The 14,415-nt window shown below is 42.4% G+C and overlaps 1 protein-coding gene across 2 annotated transcripts in view; it reads right to left on the bottom strand.

Moving 5' to 3' along the window:
• Positions 1-2,229: 2,229 nt before the first annotated feature.
• The window catches only part of DRD3 (dopamine receptor D3), a 34,250-nt gene continuing 22,064 nt past the window's right edge, over positions 2,230-14,415 (bottom strand). Inside the window, exons 4-7 of one of the 2 annotated variants that reach the window (XM_063114020.1) lie at positions 7,833-8,029; positions 3,692-3,824; positions 3,545-3,592; positions 2,230-2,426 (exon numbers count right to left, since the gene is read on the bottom strand). In XM_063114020.1, coding sequence (XP_062970090.1) covers positions 2,230-2,426; positions 3,545-3,592; positions 3,692-3,824; positions 7,833-8,029 — 575 coding nt within the window. Of the gene's footprint in view, positions 2,427-3,544; positions 3,825-7,832; positions 8,030-14,415 lie in introns of both variants that reach the window. The other variant, XM_063114012.1, reaches the window with a different exon arrangement.

Below are 14,415 nucleotides of genomic sequence, written 5' to 3'. Positions count from 1 at the left end.
GTAAGGTTAATGTCTTGGGCTGGATTCTCAGGAAAGTTTGAGGTGCTGGAGGACAGGGTAGAGTGAGGCTCTCCAGGGATTTTTGTTCATCTTTTTCTTCCCACCTTTTCCTTCCCTTCCTTCTACCTCTCTGGCGAGAGGCAGTGTGCTGAGGTGGCCAAATGCATGGGCGTGAGAATCAGACAGATGTAGATTTGAATCCTAGCTCTGCCATATACTGTGTGTGACCAGGGGCAGATTTCTTAACCTTCACTCGCCTAAGTTTTCTCATTTATAAAATGGAGTTTATCTTCCCTAAGTTCATCATAAAGGTTGAATGCTTGATGTAAATAAAGGATACAAAATATTTGTAATTATTCTTCCTCACAAATATTCTAATACTAACATTATTTATGTTTCTACCTTCAGAACTCTGATTTTGACAAGGAATTCTGTGATACTTTACTCCACTGTCTCACCTGTTTTCTATTTTGCATGGAAAAAGCTGAGAATCATGCATTTTTACTTTCACAGATTTTAATTGTCTCAGGATCCAGCTTTGCTTGCACCATAAATCTATTGAATTAGATGGCACAAGTTACAAGAACCAGAGGGCAGACGGTTTCCCCACCATTTTACAACATAAACATTATAAACAATAACATTTAAAAAATGCTGGCATTAACAGCATTCAAGAGTAACAGGATACTAATTCACTGAGAATATATATATATATATATTTCCTTGTTATATACTTAAAGGTTAGAGGAATAAAGGTGGTGCAAGGGAGGCTCTGGATTCCTTGTAAAGCTCTTGTGCACTTTAAAGTTTTAATAGCATTGTAGTAGGTATCTGTCATGCCTATACACTAGGAACTCTTAAAAGTAAATTTATTGAATTTCATGATGACAATGTTGCATAAGTTATCCATAAATTTTATCTTGATTCTGAGATCAATAGCTTCTGTAGGCAAAAAGGGAAATGGTGAGAATATTCAACTTTCTTCTAAATGCAGTTTTGAATGATACTTGCAATTATTTCTGTTATACCTTTAATTTCAGTTGTTGGAATGGTGATGTTTAGGATCTGCACTAGGACTTTACAAAGACTGTCCATGTAATGGCTTTGGACAGCCACCCTGCCTTGAGCCCTCAGTTCTGAGGTCCTCTGGCAGTATAGGTGAGTCCGTACCAACCCTAGACAAGTACATGGGCAAACATAGGAGCAGACGGTGAGCTCCTTGAAGGCAGGAGCAGTCTCACTCATTGGTATATATCCAGAACCTGGGGAAGTGAACGGCACTTTGCAGACACTTACTACTTAGTGAGTCTCAGAGTCTGAAGGTAAAGGGTCTCTGTTAAGCAGAAGATGGAGATGCCCTGGGTGGGAAAACCTTATAGTCTTATAAAAGTATATCTAAGGCATGTTATAAACCACAAGGTTCAACAATGATACTGCAGTGGGAATTGCCATTCCTCCCTCAGTTAACATCCCCATCTTGAATGACTCTGGAAATTGAGATTCTGAGATTACCTCAAGAAAGTAAGGAATGGAATCAAGGGGCCTTCTCAGCTAGAGCTAAAATACAAGGTTAGCAAGGTTTGAAATAAAGCACAGGTCCCAATGTGGGACAGTGTCCCCTTGGGTGAGGAATCCCCCTCACCAAATGTAGCCAACCAGATTTTATGGAGAAGTAGAAGCACTGGCCTGGCCATTCATATTTTAGGATACAGTGAAGGAAAGGAGTGACCAAAAAATTACACAAAATTACAAATAGGCCCACAAAAGTACAAGGTTAGCCTGACAGTTAATTAGAGGTTTGAAGGAAGAGAGACTGGCTGTTCTGCAAGGTGTTTTACTGGCTGAGATTTCAGGGACCCCAGCAAGTTGGGAATGGATGAGATCTGTTCATTTCTCCTTCACTGTAGTGAATCAAGCCTCCAATGACAATTTTTTATGTGTGTAGAGTCATGTTTTATCAGCTTCTTTCTGAATTATTGCTTATTGGGGGCCTCCAAACCATTTGAAGATAGTCAGAATGAAGTCAGATTTTCGCTGGGGAGTTAGAACATTCTGCTTTGGAGGAAGCAGTTGGTTATACATGCCACGCAGGGCCATCCTGGCTCCAGGAATCTTCTTCCTACCACATGCCAGAAGACATGGCACAGTCTTTCTGAGCAGGTCCTGGCTAGTGGCCCAGTGGCCTGGCAGCTAGACTTGGGTAGGAGGAATGTTTCCTCTTTTCCTCCTTTAGCAAGACAGGATCTTGTGGAAGGCTTTGCGGAACTCGACATTGAAGGTGGTGTAGATGACAGGGTTGAGGGCACTGTTCACGTAGCCCAGCCACGTGGTGGCGCTGTAGAGCTCTGAGGACACATGGCATGCACGGCAGTGGGTATTGAGAATGTGGGTCAAGAAGAAGGGCAGCCAGCAGACAATGAAGGTCCCTAGGTTGTGAAGAAAAACTGAGTAAAGGGTCTGCTTAATCCTTTGTCATAACATCAAAGTGACTCATGGTTGTCTGCTTTATGCATCCACCATGATGGAAGTTTTACGTATCTATTTACCTTTCACAACAACCCTACGAAGTAGGTGCAATTAGCCTTATTTCTTTTTAGATGAGAAAACTGCATGCTATTGTCTTTTATTCACCTCAGGCCTTTGTTACTAAACTAATTTTCTAGTTTGGTCTTTAGGTAGTTGTTTACTAGTCTTTTCTCCTTCTCAATTCAATTCAGACATTTGTTTAATGTCTGCTCATGCAAGACATGATCCTGTGTGCTGATAGGGAAGAAGACTTTAAAAACATGATGGACACAGTTCCTGCTGTTGAAGAGATTACATCTAGAGGTTCTAGTAAAGTCCCTAATACATGAAAAAGTTGAGGTCTTTCAGTGACAGTGAACAAGATGAATTGCTTTCATTAACTATACGGTAAATGTGACATCAATTTTTGATTTCCTTATTTAAATAAAGTTCATATATTTTTACTATAAAAATTAGCCCTGATTGTATACATTATGAAAAAGTTGGTAAATACAGAAAAGTAGAAAGAAGAAAAATAGCTACCCACTACTCAAAGACATCACTTTTAACATCTTGGTGAATTTCTTTTCAGTCTTTTTTTCTCTGTGTTTAAAATGATCTAGATGTTATCATACCAGATGACAGTAATGCTTTGCATCCCTAGTTTTTCACTTAATATTTTAAAATAAGAAAGCATTTATTACATATTCAATATGTGCTAGACACTTTTATTGAATCATTATCTTTAGTACTTGATTTATATGTTATAAATCCCTATGATAGACAGCAAAATACAGCTCAATTCGGTGGCTAGTTTAGCTTCATAAGTTTCAGTCTAGATCTTCTGAGTTTCCAATAGGGTTAATATTTATACACAATCCTTTTCCAATTGTCCTATAAACATTTCATGAATACAACTCTTATTGGATTTCCAGTTTTTGTCAAAAGTGGCTACCCTAGCACCCTCCACCAGCCCTACCTAATTTAACTTAACACAACCTAACCCAACCCAACCCAACTCAAGCAGACCCAAACTTACCAAGCACAATGGCCACCATTTGGGTTGCCTTCTTCTCCCGAAGTGGCACTCCCCTAGGTTGCAGGGGCCCCAGTTTCAGGGATGTTGATAACCTCCCATTACTGAGTTTTCGAACCTCTAAGCTGAGCTTGGGTGCCATGGTGGGGCTCAAGGAGTTCCGAGTCCTCTCCTCCTTTTTCAACTCTCCTTCTTCTTGGAAGTGTGGTCGCCCCAAGGCGGAGTCTTGGCAGATGCTGTAGTAGTGCTTCAGCTCCATGTGTGCCTGTCCAGGAGACAGGGACTGCAGGTGTGACAAGAGAGGGTCCTGATATTTCTGAGGATATTGTTTATCTTCTGAATGTTCCTGAAGGGAAAAGAGAATGCAAAGAAGGAAGAGGAAAACAACATTGTGCGAAACCTACAGAAGGAACATCTGAGAGAGCGGTGGGACCATGGGAAGTTAAGGGAAATTAATTCTGCTTCTGAATCGACACCTAAAAAGCACCTACTACATAGAGAACGTTTGATAATAGCAACAATCTCTTGAGGAGGGTAGCACAGGATTGTGGTTCTGCCTTGAGTTAGAATGACCCGGCTATTCAGAGGAACACGATAAGTGACACCACTGGATGTAAGCTGCAAAATTGGAACATGGGAAACTAGAAGAAAAATGACTCAGTTTCTTCAAAAAATAAATTGTAACGATAACAACAATGACAGTATTTACCAGTGCAAAGTGTGGGTCTTATCTCAATTTTGACTCAACCAAACCAAGTATAAAAAATTTACAAGATAATTGAGGAAATTTGAACATTTATTTGATATTAGGAAACTATTATTAATTTTTTTAGTGTGATGTTTTTTGTGGTTATGTGTGTTAGAAAAAGTCTGTACCCTTTAGAGGATCTTACAGCAGTATTTTTGGTTGACATAATATGATATTTGGGATTTGCTTCATAACAATCCAGTGGGTGTTTGTATGTAGGTGGGAGTGTAGATGAAATAAGATTGACCACGAGATGATAATTGCTGAAGCCATCTGATGGCCACTAGAGGGTTTGTTATATTTGTCTTTCTCCTTTTTTAATTTTTGAAATTTTCCGTAATAGAAAGTTCAAAAAAGAAAAAGAAAAAGAAAAAGAAAACCCAGGATTTCTTCTTAACTTTTCTACTTAGTAGACATATCCTTGGGCAAGTTAATTTAATGTCTCTGAGCCTCATTGGTAAAACAGAAAAGAAATTGAGAAAAATGGGTTTGGGATAAGTAGTTTCTGAGAGTAGAAATCTAAAGATATGCAAATTTTCCTGGCATTTTTGGGGGGTGCAGGGTATGTGTATGTGCCCAACATCTGAACTTCTTTCCATGCTAGAAGAATCAGACACATGTCAATCTTGAATAGGGGGCAGGACTCCCCATCTCCCATTACTGAAGCCATAAAAGGCAGATATTCACACCACACCCTCCCCTTGCACCCCCTTCACCCCCACACAACTAGAGCTCTGGCACGTGAACCAATCCTGGCCAATTGAGGAGATTCACTCCTGCGACTTTGGACTGTAACTAGTGAGGCAGGGAGACTTCAGAATTCATCTAGCAGTGGTGAAATACAATGTCCCATGTCTTAGGTCTTCTAGCCAGATTGTTCCTTAGGCATGAACAGCAACTTCCGAAACTCTTCTTCAACCTTCTCACTGAGGCCATGAGCTACCTGACAGCTTTGCAGTAAATTCCTACCTAAGTTAGTCAGTGTCAGCAAACAAAACCCTCATTTCCCTCTCCTTGGTTCAGGAATCATAGTCTTCCAGACACACAGTGCTGGCACATTGCACACACTCAGAAACATGCTTGAATGGATGAATGAATAAATGCAAGGGGTCTTCAAGATGACTAAGTGTTTTTGAAACTGTGCTGCACAGAGATATTCTTACAGATTCTAGGAGAATATATTTTAGGAATTTTTTGGTGTTCATTTTGGTGGGATTTTCTAATAATTAATATAAGCATATTCTGTTTTATCTGAATGACAATTTATAACCAAGGTTATGTTTATGATTAAGCTGGCACCTATTAATCTTCTAAAAGTGACAATATTTAACTTCTAATGCATTATTTCTGAAACTACAGGAGTGGGAACAAATTTTTCGGAGTGTCTATGAACTTTCAGATTTGAGAACACTGATCTAGTACACTCTGTTTCCATTTTACAGATGTGGAAATTCAGTTGTATAGGAGGAAAGTGATTCTTCCGCAATTATATATTGACAAGTGTATTTTCGGCTCTTTCTGCAAACCCTTATCACTACCTCTAGGACTGGCATGGGGAAACACCGGATTCCTCTGGGTCTGGCTGGCAGAGCCCTCCACTCCCAGATGGCAGGATAGAACCCAATCCTCCACAGGCCTTTTGACCTTGCAGCCCCCTCAGATCTTGGATCTTACCACAGGCTGCATTAAGCTGCTTACCTGTCTTTCATCATTTACAGCAAGAGCCTCTAATTGCTACATCAGGCCTGTGTGAAAAGTGGTTAATTAACTACAGGGATTGGACAAGGCTCACACCTTCATCATGGGGTTTTGAGGTTTTATTCCTAATGTGGAGTTCAGGGAGAGGAATGCTGGTCTTACATTTAACACTTCCAGGCTCCATTCTGCACTCTGCCAGCTGGAGGAAGCAGAGATGGCTTGAACTGGAAGGACAAGTTTCAGGGTGACCATGAAATTGTCTGGTTGTACCCACATTCAATGGCAAATAAGCACTTGAAAGTCTCCTTTCTCTGCTCTTCTGGGCTCTGTCCATGTATGTTTCATTGCTATCCTGTTCCCTCTGATGCAGGAGGCTCTGGATGACATCTTCATATCACATCCAGGAGTCATTGGCTCCAGTCATTGGGATCTAATTCAATAGTCAGATGCTTTCTGAATACCATTTGGTGAATTCTATTTTGAAGATTAAATTGGGCAGAATCTCAGATCTTGTTGTATACTACAGGTATATGTGTGAGAATTGGGGCTAGATTTCACTTTGGGGTGGGAGTAGAATGGAGACAAGCCAGCATCTCGACAAAAGGTCTCTTATTCTTTTCCTATAATCAAAGACGTGGCTTATACTATTCCTGTGGCATCTGATGGAAATCTGGCCCTTATTGAAAACTGCTGAATGGGGTGCAGATGTAGACAGGAAGACTAGGGTAGTTGAAGGAGAAACAGTCAGTTGTGGGTTAAGCTCTATGTAGTTGAGCCACGTCATACGTAGCCATGTAACATGACAGTGCTTTGAAGGCAATGTTTTCATATCCTAAGCCTTGGGTCCTGCCCTCCTATTTCATGGGGACCAATGGTATTATTCTACTCAACCCTTGGGACTTCAACTTTGAGAGTCTGACCTTCACTCAGGTCATCAACGATTGACCTAGACATTTGCATTGGGTCTGCCTTTAAGATCAAACTCAGTTCTTACTTTGTCTATGAAGCCCTTTCTGAGAGTATAGGTCTTTCTTTTCTCATAACCTCCATAGCATTTCATATCTGAGTCCTTAATTATCTTTGTCTCACATTTGGCAAACATCCTATTCAGTTCTGGGCTGTTCATTAACTTTGGGCAAAGGTGTGTTTTGTTTGCTTGTGTAGAGTCTATGCTCCATGAAGGTAGGCACTGTATAATATTCCTGCTGTCCCTTCCCTAGTAGATTACAAGTGATCAGTATTAATCCATTCATGCTTCAAGTATATCATGGGTAAATTACTATGTGCCAAGGGTAAGCAGAATTTAAAGCCCAAGCAATGGGAAGATCAGTGCTAAGACAATAGTCTTCCTTTTCAGAGCCTAGAAAGACCCAATAAAATGCATCATCGGTATTCTGTTCCACCAACTGGTCAGTGCCTTGACACAGGGACAAATCTAGTGAGGGAAAAAGGTTTCAACAGACTCCAATGATTCTTGGAATGAGTGGTTTGTACAAAAAGTTGATTCTGGGAGCCCACTTTGGAACAAGGCCACACCAAAACCTCAAACCTGTGGGACATTTGAACTGCTGGCCATTGGGTGAAATGAAAGACTTTGAAGGAAAGCACAACAAGCCCAGACACTATCCTATCATCTTGCCCAGTTAAGTGGGCTCTAGGGAAGACTACCAATGCACTCTTGAGATTGGGTTTCCTACCTTCAACGCACAGACAATACCAGCAGATTAGAAGGAGGATCTGTGTCTCCAGTGCAGCAATACAGGCAAAATCATGTGCTGCTGGACACAAGGCTGGGAGGCCTGGGGGTGGGGTATTATCTTCCCTCTGTCCCTCCAGGGTGCTTACTTGTTGGGGGAAGCTGTGCCTGACACTGATGCACTGACTGTTCTGCCGAGTGAGAATCCGTTTCCTTCTCCTTTGTCTCAACACCATATAGATTCTGGCATAGATGAGGACAGTCACTCCAAAGGGCAGGTAGAAGGACACCACTGAAGAGTAGATGACAAAATCAGGGTTGGAAATGGAGCAGACAGTGGGGTCCCCTGTGGGTGAAAGAAGGGGAGAAGGTAAAGCAGCCTGCCAAGTCTTACACCTCAGTAGGGAGCACAAAACATGGCCCCGTATCTTGTGCAGTGTCTCCACCTTCTAATGCATATGGAGGAGGGGGATGCAGTCGCAGACACCTATGTTGTCAGCTCCTTAAGGGTAATTCATCTTTGTGTTTCTCACAGTACACTTAAAAAAAAACTTACCAACGATTATATGCCAGACACTGCTCTGCACTGGGGCTGCAAAGATGAGTAAGACACCGTCTGCCCTTGAAGGAGCAAACAGTCTAGATAGACAGATGACCCCTTCCATGTGATGTGGTACATGTCACACAGGGGAATGCAGCCCAGGAGGCTGGTGGCAAGCAGGGGGAGGGAGTTTCACAGGACGGAGGCTCCTGGGAGGGATGCAGCCCCCAGAAGAGGGCCTGTTGGTGTAGAAACCTTAGAGGCTGTCGGAGTGCAATGAAAGGAAGAAGTCTTCTTTGCTGAGAATGCCAGGTCTCCGGTTCTGAATCTCGGATGTGGGGCAGGTGGCGGCTGAATACAAAACAGGCATTTGTTCTTTAAGGGAATCCCAGCACTGGTCGTGGGCGGATTGGGAAGAGGGCTGGTGATGATATTGTCATTGTGGAGAATGTGAATTAAGAAGGGTCCTTGTCCCTGCTTTATAACCTGACGTGTTCCTGCCACTCCACCTTAGGAGGTCCCTAAAGCTTTGCCTTCTTCACTAGCAGGGGTTGAGATTCCTCCAGTGTCCAGGATGGGGTCTTAAACTTGCCCCATCTTGAAAGAGAAAAGAGAAGTAAGGTAATATCTGCCAGGTGATGAGCCAAGAGCTTTGTACACGTTATCTTACCTAATTATTATGACAGCGCTATGTGAGGTGGGTGCCATTACTGTCTCTATTCCCAGATGAGCAGACTAAAGCTCAGGGAGGCTCAGCAAGCAGCCCAAGGCAGTGCAGTCTGAAGGAGACATTCCCCAGCCAGTCTGACCCCCAAACCAATGTTTTTCTTGTAATTTTGACTCTCCCCCTCTGATGGAGTTTGGATGTGTTGTCCCCTCCAAAACTCATGTGGAAATTTGATCTCCGTGTGGCAGTGTTGGAAAGTGATTGAGTCATGGGGGCAGATCCCTCATTAATGGATTAATGCTCTCCCTAGGGGAGGGGGGACTAATGAGTGCGTTCTTGCTCTATTAGTTCCCGTGAGAGCTGGTTGTTTGAAGAGACCCTGGCACCTTCTTTCTCTTTCTCTCTCTCTCGCTTCCTTCCCCTCGCCATGTGATCTGCTTGTACCCACTGGTTACTTGCTGCTCTCTGCCATGAATAGAAGCAGCCTGAGGCCTGCACCAGATGCAGCTGTCTCAGAGTTGTAAGCCAAATAAACCTCTCTTCTTTATAAATTGCCCAGTCTCAGGTATTCTGTTATAGCAACACAAACGGACTAATACACCCTCCCCCTGCCACTGTGACATGGCACATTTGCATTTCATCCAGCACTGTCGGCAACAACTGTTGGCACAGCTGGCCAATCTTCATAAAGGGTTGGGGATTCTCCAACCCAAAATCTGGACTTAGAAGATACAGTCTCAGGTGTAAGAAGGTGGGGAGAGGGCAGTGGCCACATCAGCCCTCATTCTGCTTCTTGGTCTTCTGAGGTAGGAAGAGATCAGAGAGCCCAAGATCTCACCACCCAGATCTGCCATTTACTAACTGTGATCTTGGGCACATTACTATGCCCAAACTAGGTTTCATTACCTGAAAAAGAAGGATAAAAATATTGTCTTATATAATGGTTGTGAGGATTAATGAGAACAAACAATAACTATTATTATTATTTACTATTATTGTTAATAATTATTTATCATTTTCCTCCCCTGAGCTTTTGAACTGAAGAGGGAAGGTATTATTTGGAATGGAAATTTGGAGAGAGCCTTGAAGGGAACAGTGTTTGTGGGAGAGGGAAGGGAGCGATAGCTAAGAACTAAAATGAAAAGAAAGAGTGTGCTTGGTGGTGAGTGAGTCATTTTTATGATGACGCTGCCTCCGAATCTTTATAAACTACTGCCAGATTCTCTGGTTCTTTTGGTAAGGGGGTAAAATTCAGGTAAAATTCATGTCATCTCACCACAGCCCGCATCAACATCCTTTAGGAAAGGCTTTTAAGGTTGGAGTAGTGGTCACCAAAGTGACATCTTCTGGCATTCTGGGGTTGAGGGGAGGGATGGGGTGGCAGCGGGTGCTTTTTCTGAATCTCTAGGAAGCCGTGTTGGCTGCTCCCATGTTATCAGTGTGTGACTGTTATCCCTCCCGTGCCCTCAGCTCCCCTGTTGTCAGTGTGTGACTGTGACTTAAATGCCTCCTCTAATGAGGAGGGGGTCTCAGCATGTTTTGCCGTGGGAGGGGGCCAGAGGGCTGGCCAGGCTGTCTTCCCACCGCTCACCTTGTGGCCATCCTTGGTGTGCTGGCATTCCCCCTCTGTGCCTCCACACACACTCTCTATGCTCCTCTACCCCCTTCTGGGTTCTGGGAGGCTGACCTCTAAATTTTACATATATGAACGACTTTTAAAAATCCAAAGTCAGAAGTGGGTGTGGTATGCTTTTATTTGTGTAAAAATGGCTACACATACACAGGCATGTGTGCACGTGCATGTGTGTGTTTGTTTCAAGCATTATCTTTCAAGAATACTAGTGTTTGCTTCTAGCGAGGGAGGTGGGGGAACTAGCAATCTGGAGTAGGAAGGAGACCTATGTATAACCATGTGTGTATCTCATTACACCTTATTGATGTTTTATCATGTGCAAAATAAAATACTGAAAGTATGTGTATGAGAAAGAAGGAGAGTGAAGAGGGAGCACATAGCTATTTTAGGGTCTCTGATCAATGAAGACCCTCATATGTAATTGCTGAACTTGCACTGTCATCACTTCCCTAAGTAAACCGCTGCCCATCCTTAGACTGAGCTTTGCAGCCTCTCCCAGAATTTCCCCATGCTATGAGGTCTTGTGACTGCATAGCAGGCAGGGTGACACTGGGGACACGTAGCCAGTGAGTGTGGCCCTGGCCCAGTCCCCAGAAGGTTTGTCCTGTCCGCAGGGCAGAGGGAGGCACCACACAGCAGCAATTCAGAAAGCTTCTCTGCTGAGTCCTGAAGAGGTGGTGAGGGCAGTGAGCTCCCCACCCTGCAAGAAGTTGAGGCTTTCCTAGCAGGTGCGGTGCCTCTCTTTGATGATTTAGCCAAAACAGTACTGCGCTGTCAGCACAATAGCTATTGAATGAATATATGAACAATGAATAAATGAGCAAAATGTACAAATTAGCATTTTATATAAGCACATCAGCACTCACTGGCTGGAGGACAATGCGGAAGGTTGGGGTGGGGTTGGGGGGTGGGGTATTACTCCTCATTCTCAGAGATTGAAGATGCTTATCCCAACTAATCTCAGCATCGAAGGAGGAAAGGATGATGATGAAGACTCATTTACTTACTCATTCAACAAACCTTTACAGAGCACCTACTGTGCTCAAAGCACTGTGCTGCATAATAAAAACACTAAAGAGCTCTACTAAGGGGTCTAAGAGGCTTTGTGGGCCAGCCTGGGAACAAGCTCCATAGTGACATAAACAACAAGGTCATAGCAGGTTGACTTGGAAGATTTGTGAACTTCAAACTTCTTGAAGGATTTGAGCCCAATTTGATTTCAAAGACAGGAGATGCTGATGAATCTGATTTTAGAATGAGCTTATTATTCTTTTAACTTCGTGCTTCCATTATTCTTTTAACTTTTTTAGCAACTAAGTTCCCCCGGCTCCGGTGTTCTGAAAGCCAGCTGAGGGGTTCTATTGCTAAAAATCAAATAAATAGCACTCCTCCATTTCTTTTTTTCAAAGGAAAATCAAGCCAGCTGATAGAATCTTTTTAACTTTAAGTTTTTCTCTCGAAGCTTTCTTAAACCCTGTCACCAGTTATTGCTTATTCTAGAATTATTTTTTATAACACAATAGCTATCTGATTTAGCAGAAATTTAAATACAAGTTCTTTTCCTTATTGATGAAATAAAAGGAGTGGGCTACTCATTCAGGGATCCTTAGGGTTTCCTCTAGCATCGACATACCATGCTGTGCTGTCAGTAGGGGCTGTTGATGTGACATTTGGCTAGACTGCTGGGCCTCTGCTTGGAGCTGGGGCAACTCTGGTCAGTCAGGCCCCACAGCCTTGGAACTCTCTGTGAGCTGAGATCCCACCTTACGTTACTCTTTCCTCGGAGAACAGGAGCAACTCCAAGTTGGAAGAGACTGAAGTTCCACTTTTCTCTATCTTATGTTCTCTAACAATTCATAATCGCATGAGTCAGCCCATGTCATTAAAAGAACAGCTCTGCCAGAAACTTCTTTATCGCATTGCACTTCTTAGTGAAAGTCCAGCTGCTTCCAGCGTAGGGTGTTAGTGGCAGTATCCTGCCTTTTCCCTCGACATTCCACACGGGGAGTAGACAAAATGGCTAAGAGAATCCAATTGTATTAGGCTTTCGAATGCACTTGGGAAATTCCTTAAAGATGGGAGAAGTGCTGGAGAAACCCACATCTATCAGAATAAGCAAGCTGTACCATGAAGGTCAGATTGAGGCAGAGAAAGATGGCAGGGCTTTCCCGTCTTGTGTTCTGCTCTCCTATTCCCCGAACTGAGTTCTAGAAGGAGGCAAGTCATCTCCTCTACAGCCACCAGCAGAACTACTGCTTAGATCTTCCACGAAGCAGATGCGTGGTTAAATTCTGAGGCCCAGAAACCTTTTCTAATAAATAATAACAACAATAATACCAGCTAATATTTATGGGGCTCTTAAAACAGATCTGACACTTTGACACAGTATGTGAATAATGGGAGGGCCTACTGCGGTGTTATTAATTCATCAACTTAAAAGTAAGACAGACGGTGAGAGACGAGAGAGAAGCGAGGGCGCACATGCTAAGTCACAAGCCTCTTTTGCCTTCTCGATTCTATATTTGAAAATCCTTTTGGAAAGATTTTCTGAGTTTTGTTTCTGGAACAATAATGATCTCACTGGTGGCAACAACATTGCCATTAGCTCATCATTCTTCTTTACTTTAGATGTTGACATTAGCTGGCAAGTCTGTCTAATGTCAGATTTTGAGACTGTTTCAACTGTTGCCAGGGTGTGTGTGTCTGTGAGAGTGAGCCAGGCCGCCCCCGCCAGCCTCCGAGAATGAGCAAAAGGAACCACGCTCAGCCCTGCAAACGTAGTGGGATGTGCAGCAGGCCGGGGCTAAGCGGTGCTTGTTAAGTAAGTGCCCCTCACTACAAATTCCAACTTAGAGTGCATTTACATGTAGAGACAAGGTTATAGAAGGGGACTTAGTTATCTGACTGACCCATGAAGCATTTAACACTCACCGAAAAGGGTATTTTCGTGCCACAGAGTCAGCCTCTACAGCTGTGTTAGGGGATGCTGCTTTGCAATGTGCGCAAGTGCACGCGTGTTTGTGTGTATATATAGTGTTATTCCGTTAAAATAACCAAGTAATGAATGGTAAAGAGCAATGCAAAGATGATAACAACATCATATTTTAGGAACACCCTGGGTGAACCAGGCAAATATTTGTTGATAACTTGGCTACCTAACTATGAATGTGGCAGAGAAACAAGCCTGACCTCGAACACGTGGTATGTGCCACATATGTTATCCCGACTTAATCCTCATTTAATTGCAAAGAGTCTCTGCGAAGGAGGTAGAGTGGAGTTACAGCATATGTAGGGTTAGATTCTGAAGTCAATGAATAAAGAGAAAATTATATAGACTTAAAACTTGCTTTGAAAATCCCCTGAATCACATTTAAAAATATACATGTTTTATTATAACCCTGAACCATAATAAATAAAGATGTATGATACATATAATAATGTGTCATATATTATAGAGTTCATATAAAACATGTAATTTTAGAGGTGAAGTTGCTGGGCTTATTTGTAGGGGGCCATAGATAGAAATAAATATTGAAAACTTCCTAACTAAATATATAGGCTGAGTCTATATATTTGACTTTGCTTAAGTTTATGATCCACTGTATTATTATCCCAAATTTCCCAGTAAGGAAACCAAACCCAGAATAGTTAAGTAGCTTGTTCAAGGAGACACAGCTGGTAAGTAGTAGAGCTAGAATTTGCATCTAGGTTTTTCTGACTCCAAAGTCTCTATTTTCCTATATGTGTTCTGACTTTTAAATTATTGTCCAGAAAATGACACGTGGAAGACTATAAATTAGGATTTGCCTGTATTTATATGTAATATATTACATGTAATACCTGAATACATAAGCACATGGCTATGGGACTAGTACATATATACCAGAAATT

This window comes from Cynocephalus volans, chromosome 1, assembly GCF_027409185.1.
Source record: "Cynocephalus volans isolate mCynVol1 chromosome 1, mCynVol1.pri, whole genome shotgun sequence".
Classification (NCBI taxonomy): Eukaryota; Metazoa; Chordata; class Mammalia; order Dermoptera; family Cynocephalidae; genus Cynocephalus; species Cynocephalus volans.
The sequence above is the reverse complement of the archived record's forward strand: the minus strand, read 5'-3'. Positions and strand labels throughout refer to the sequence as shown.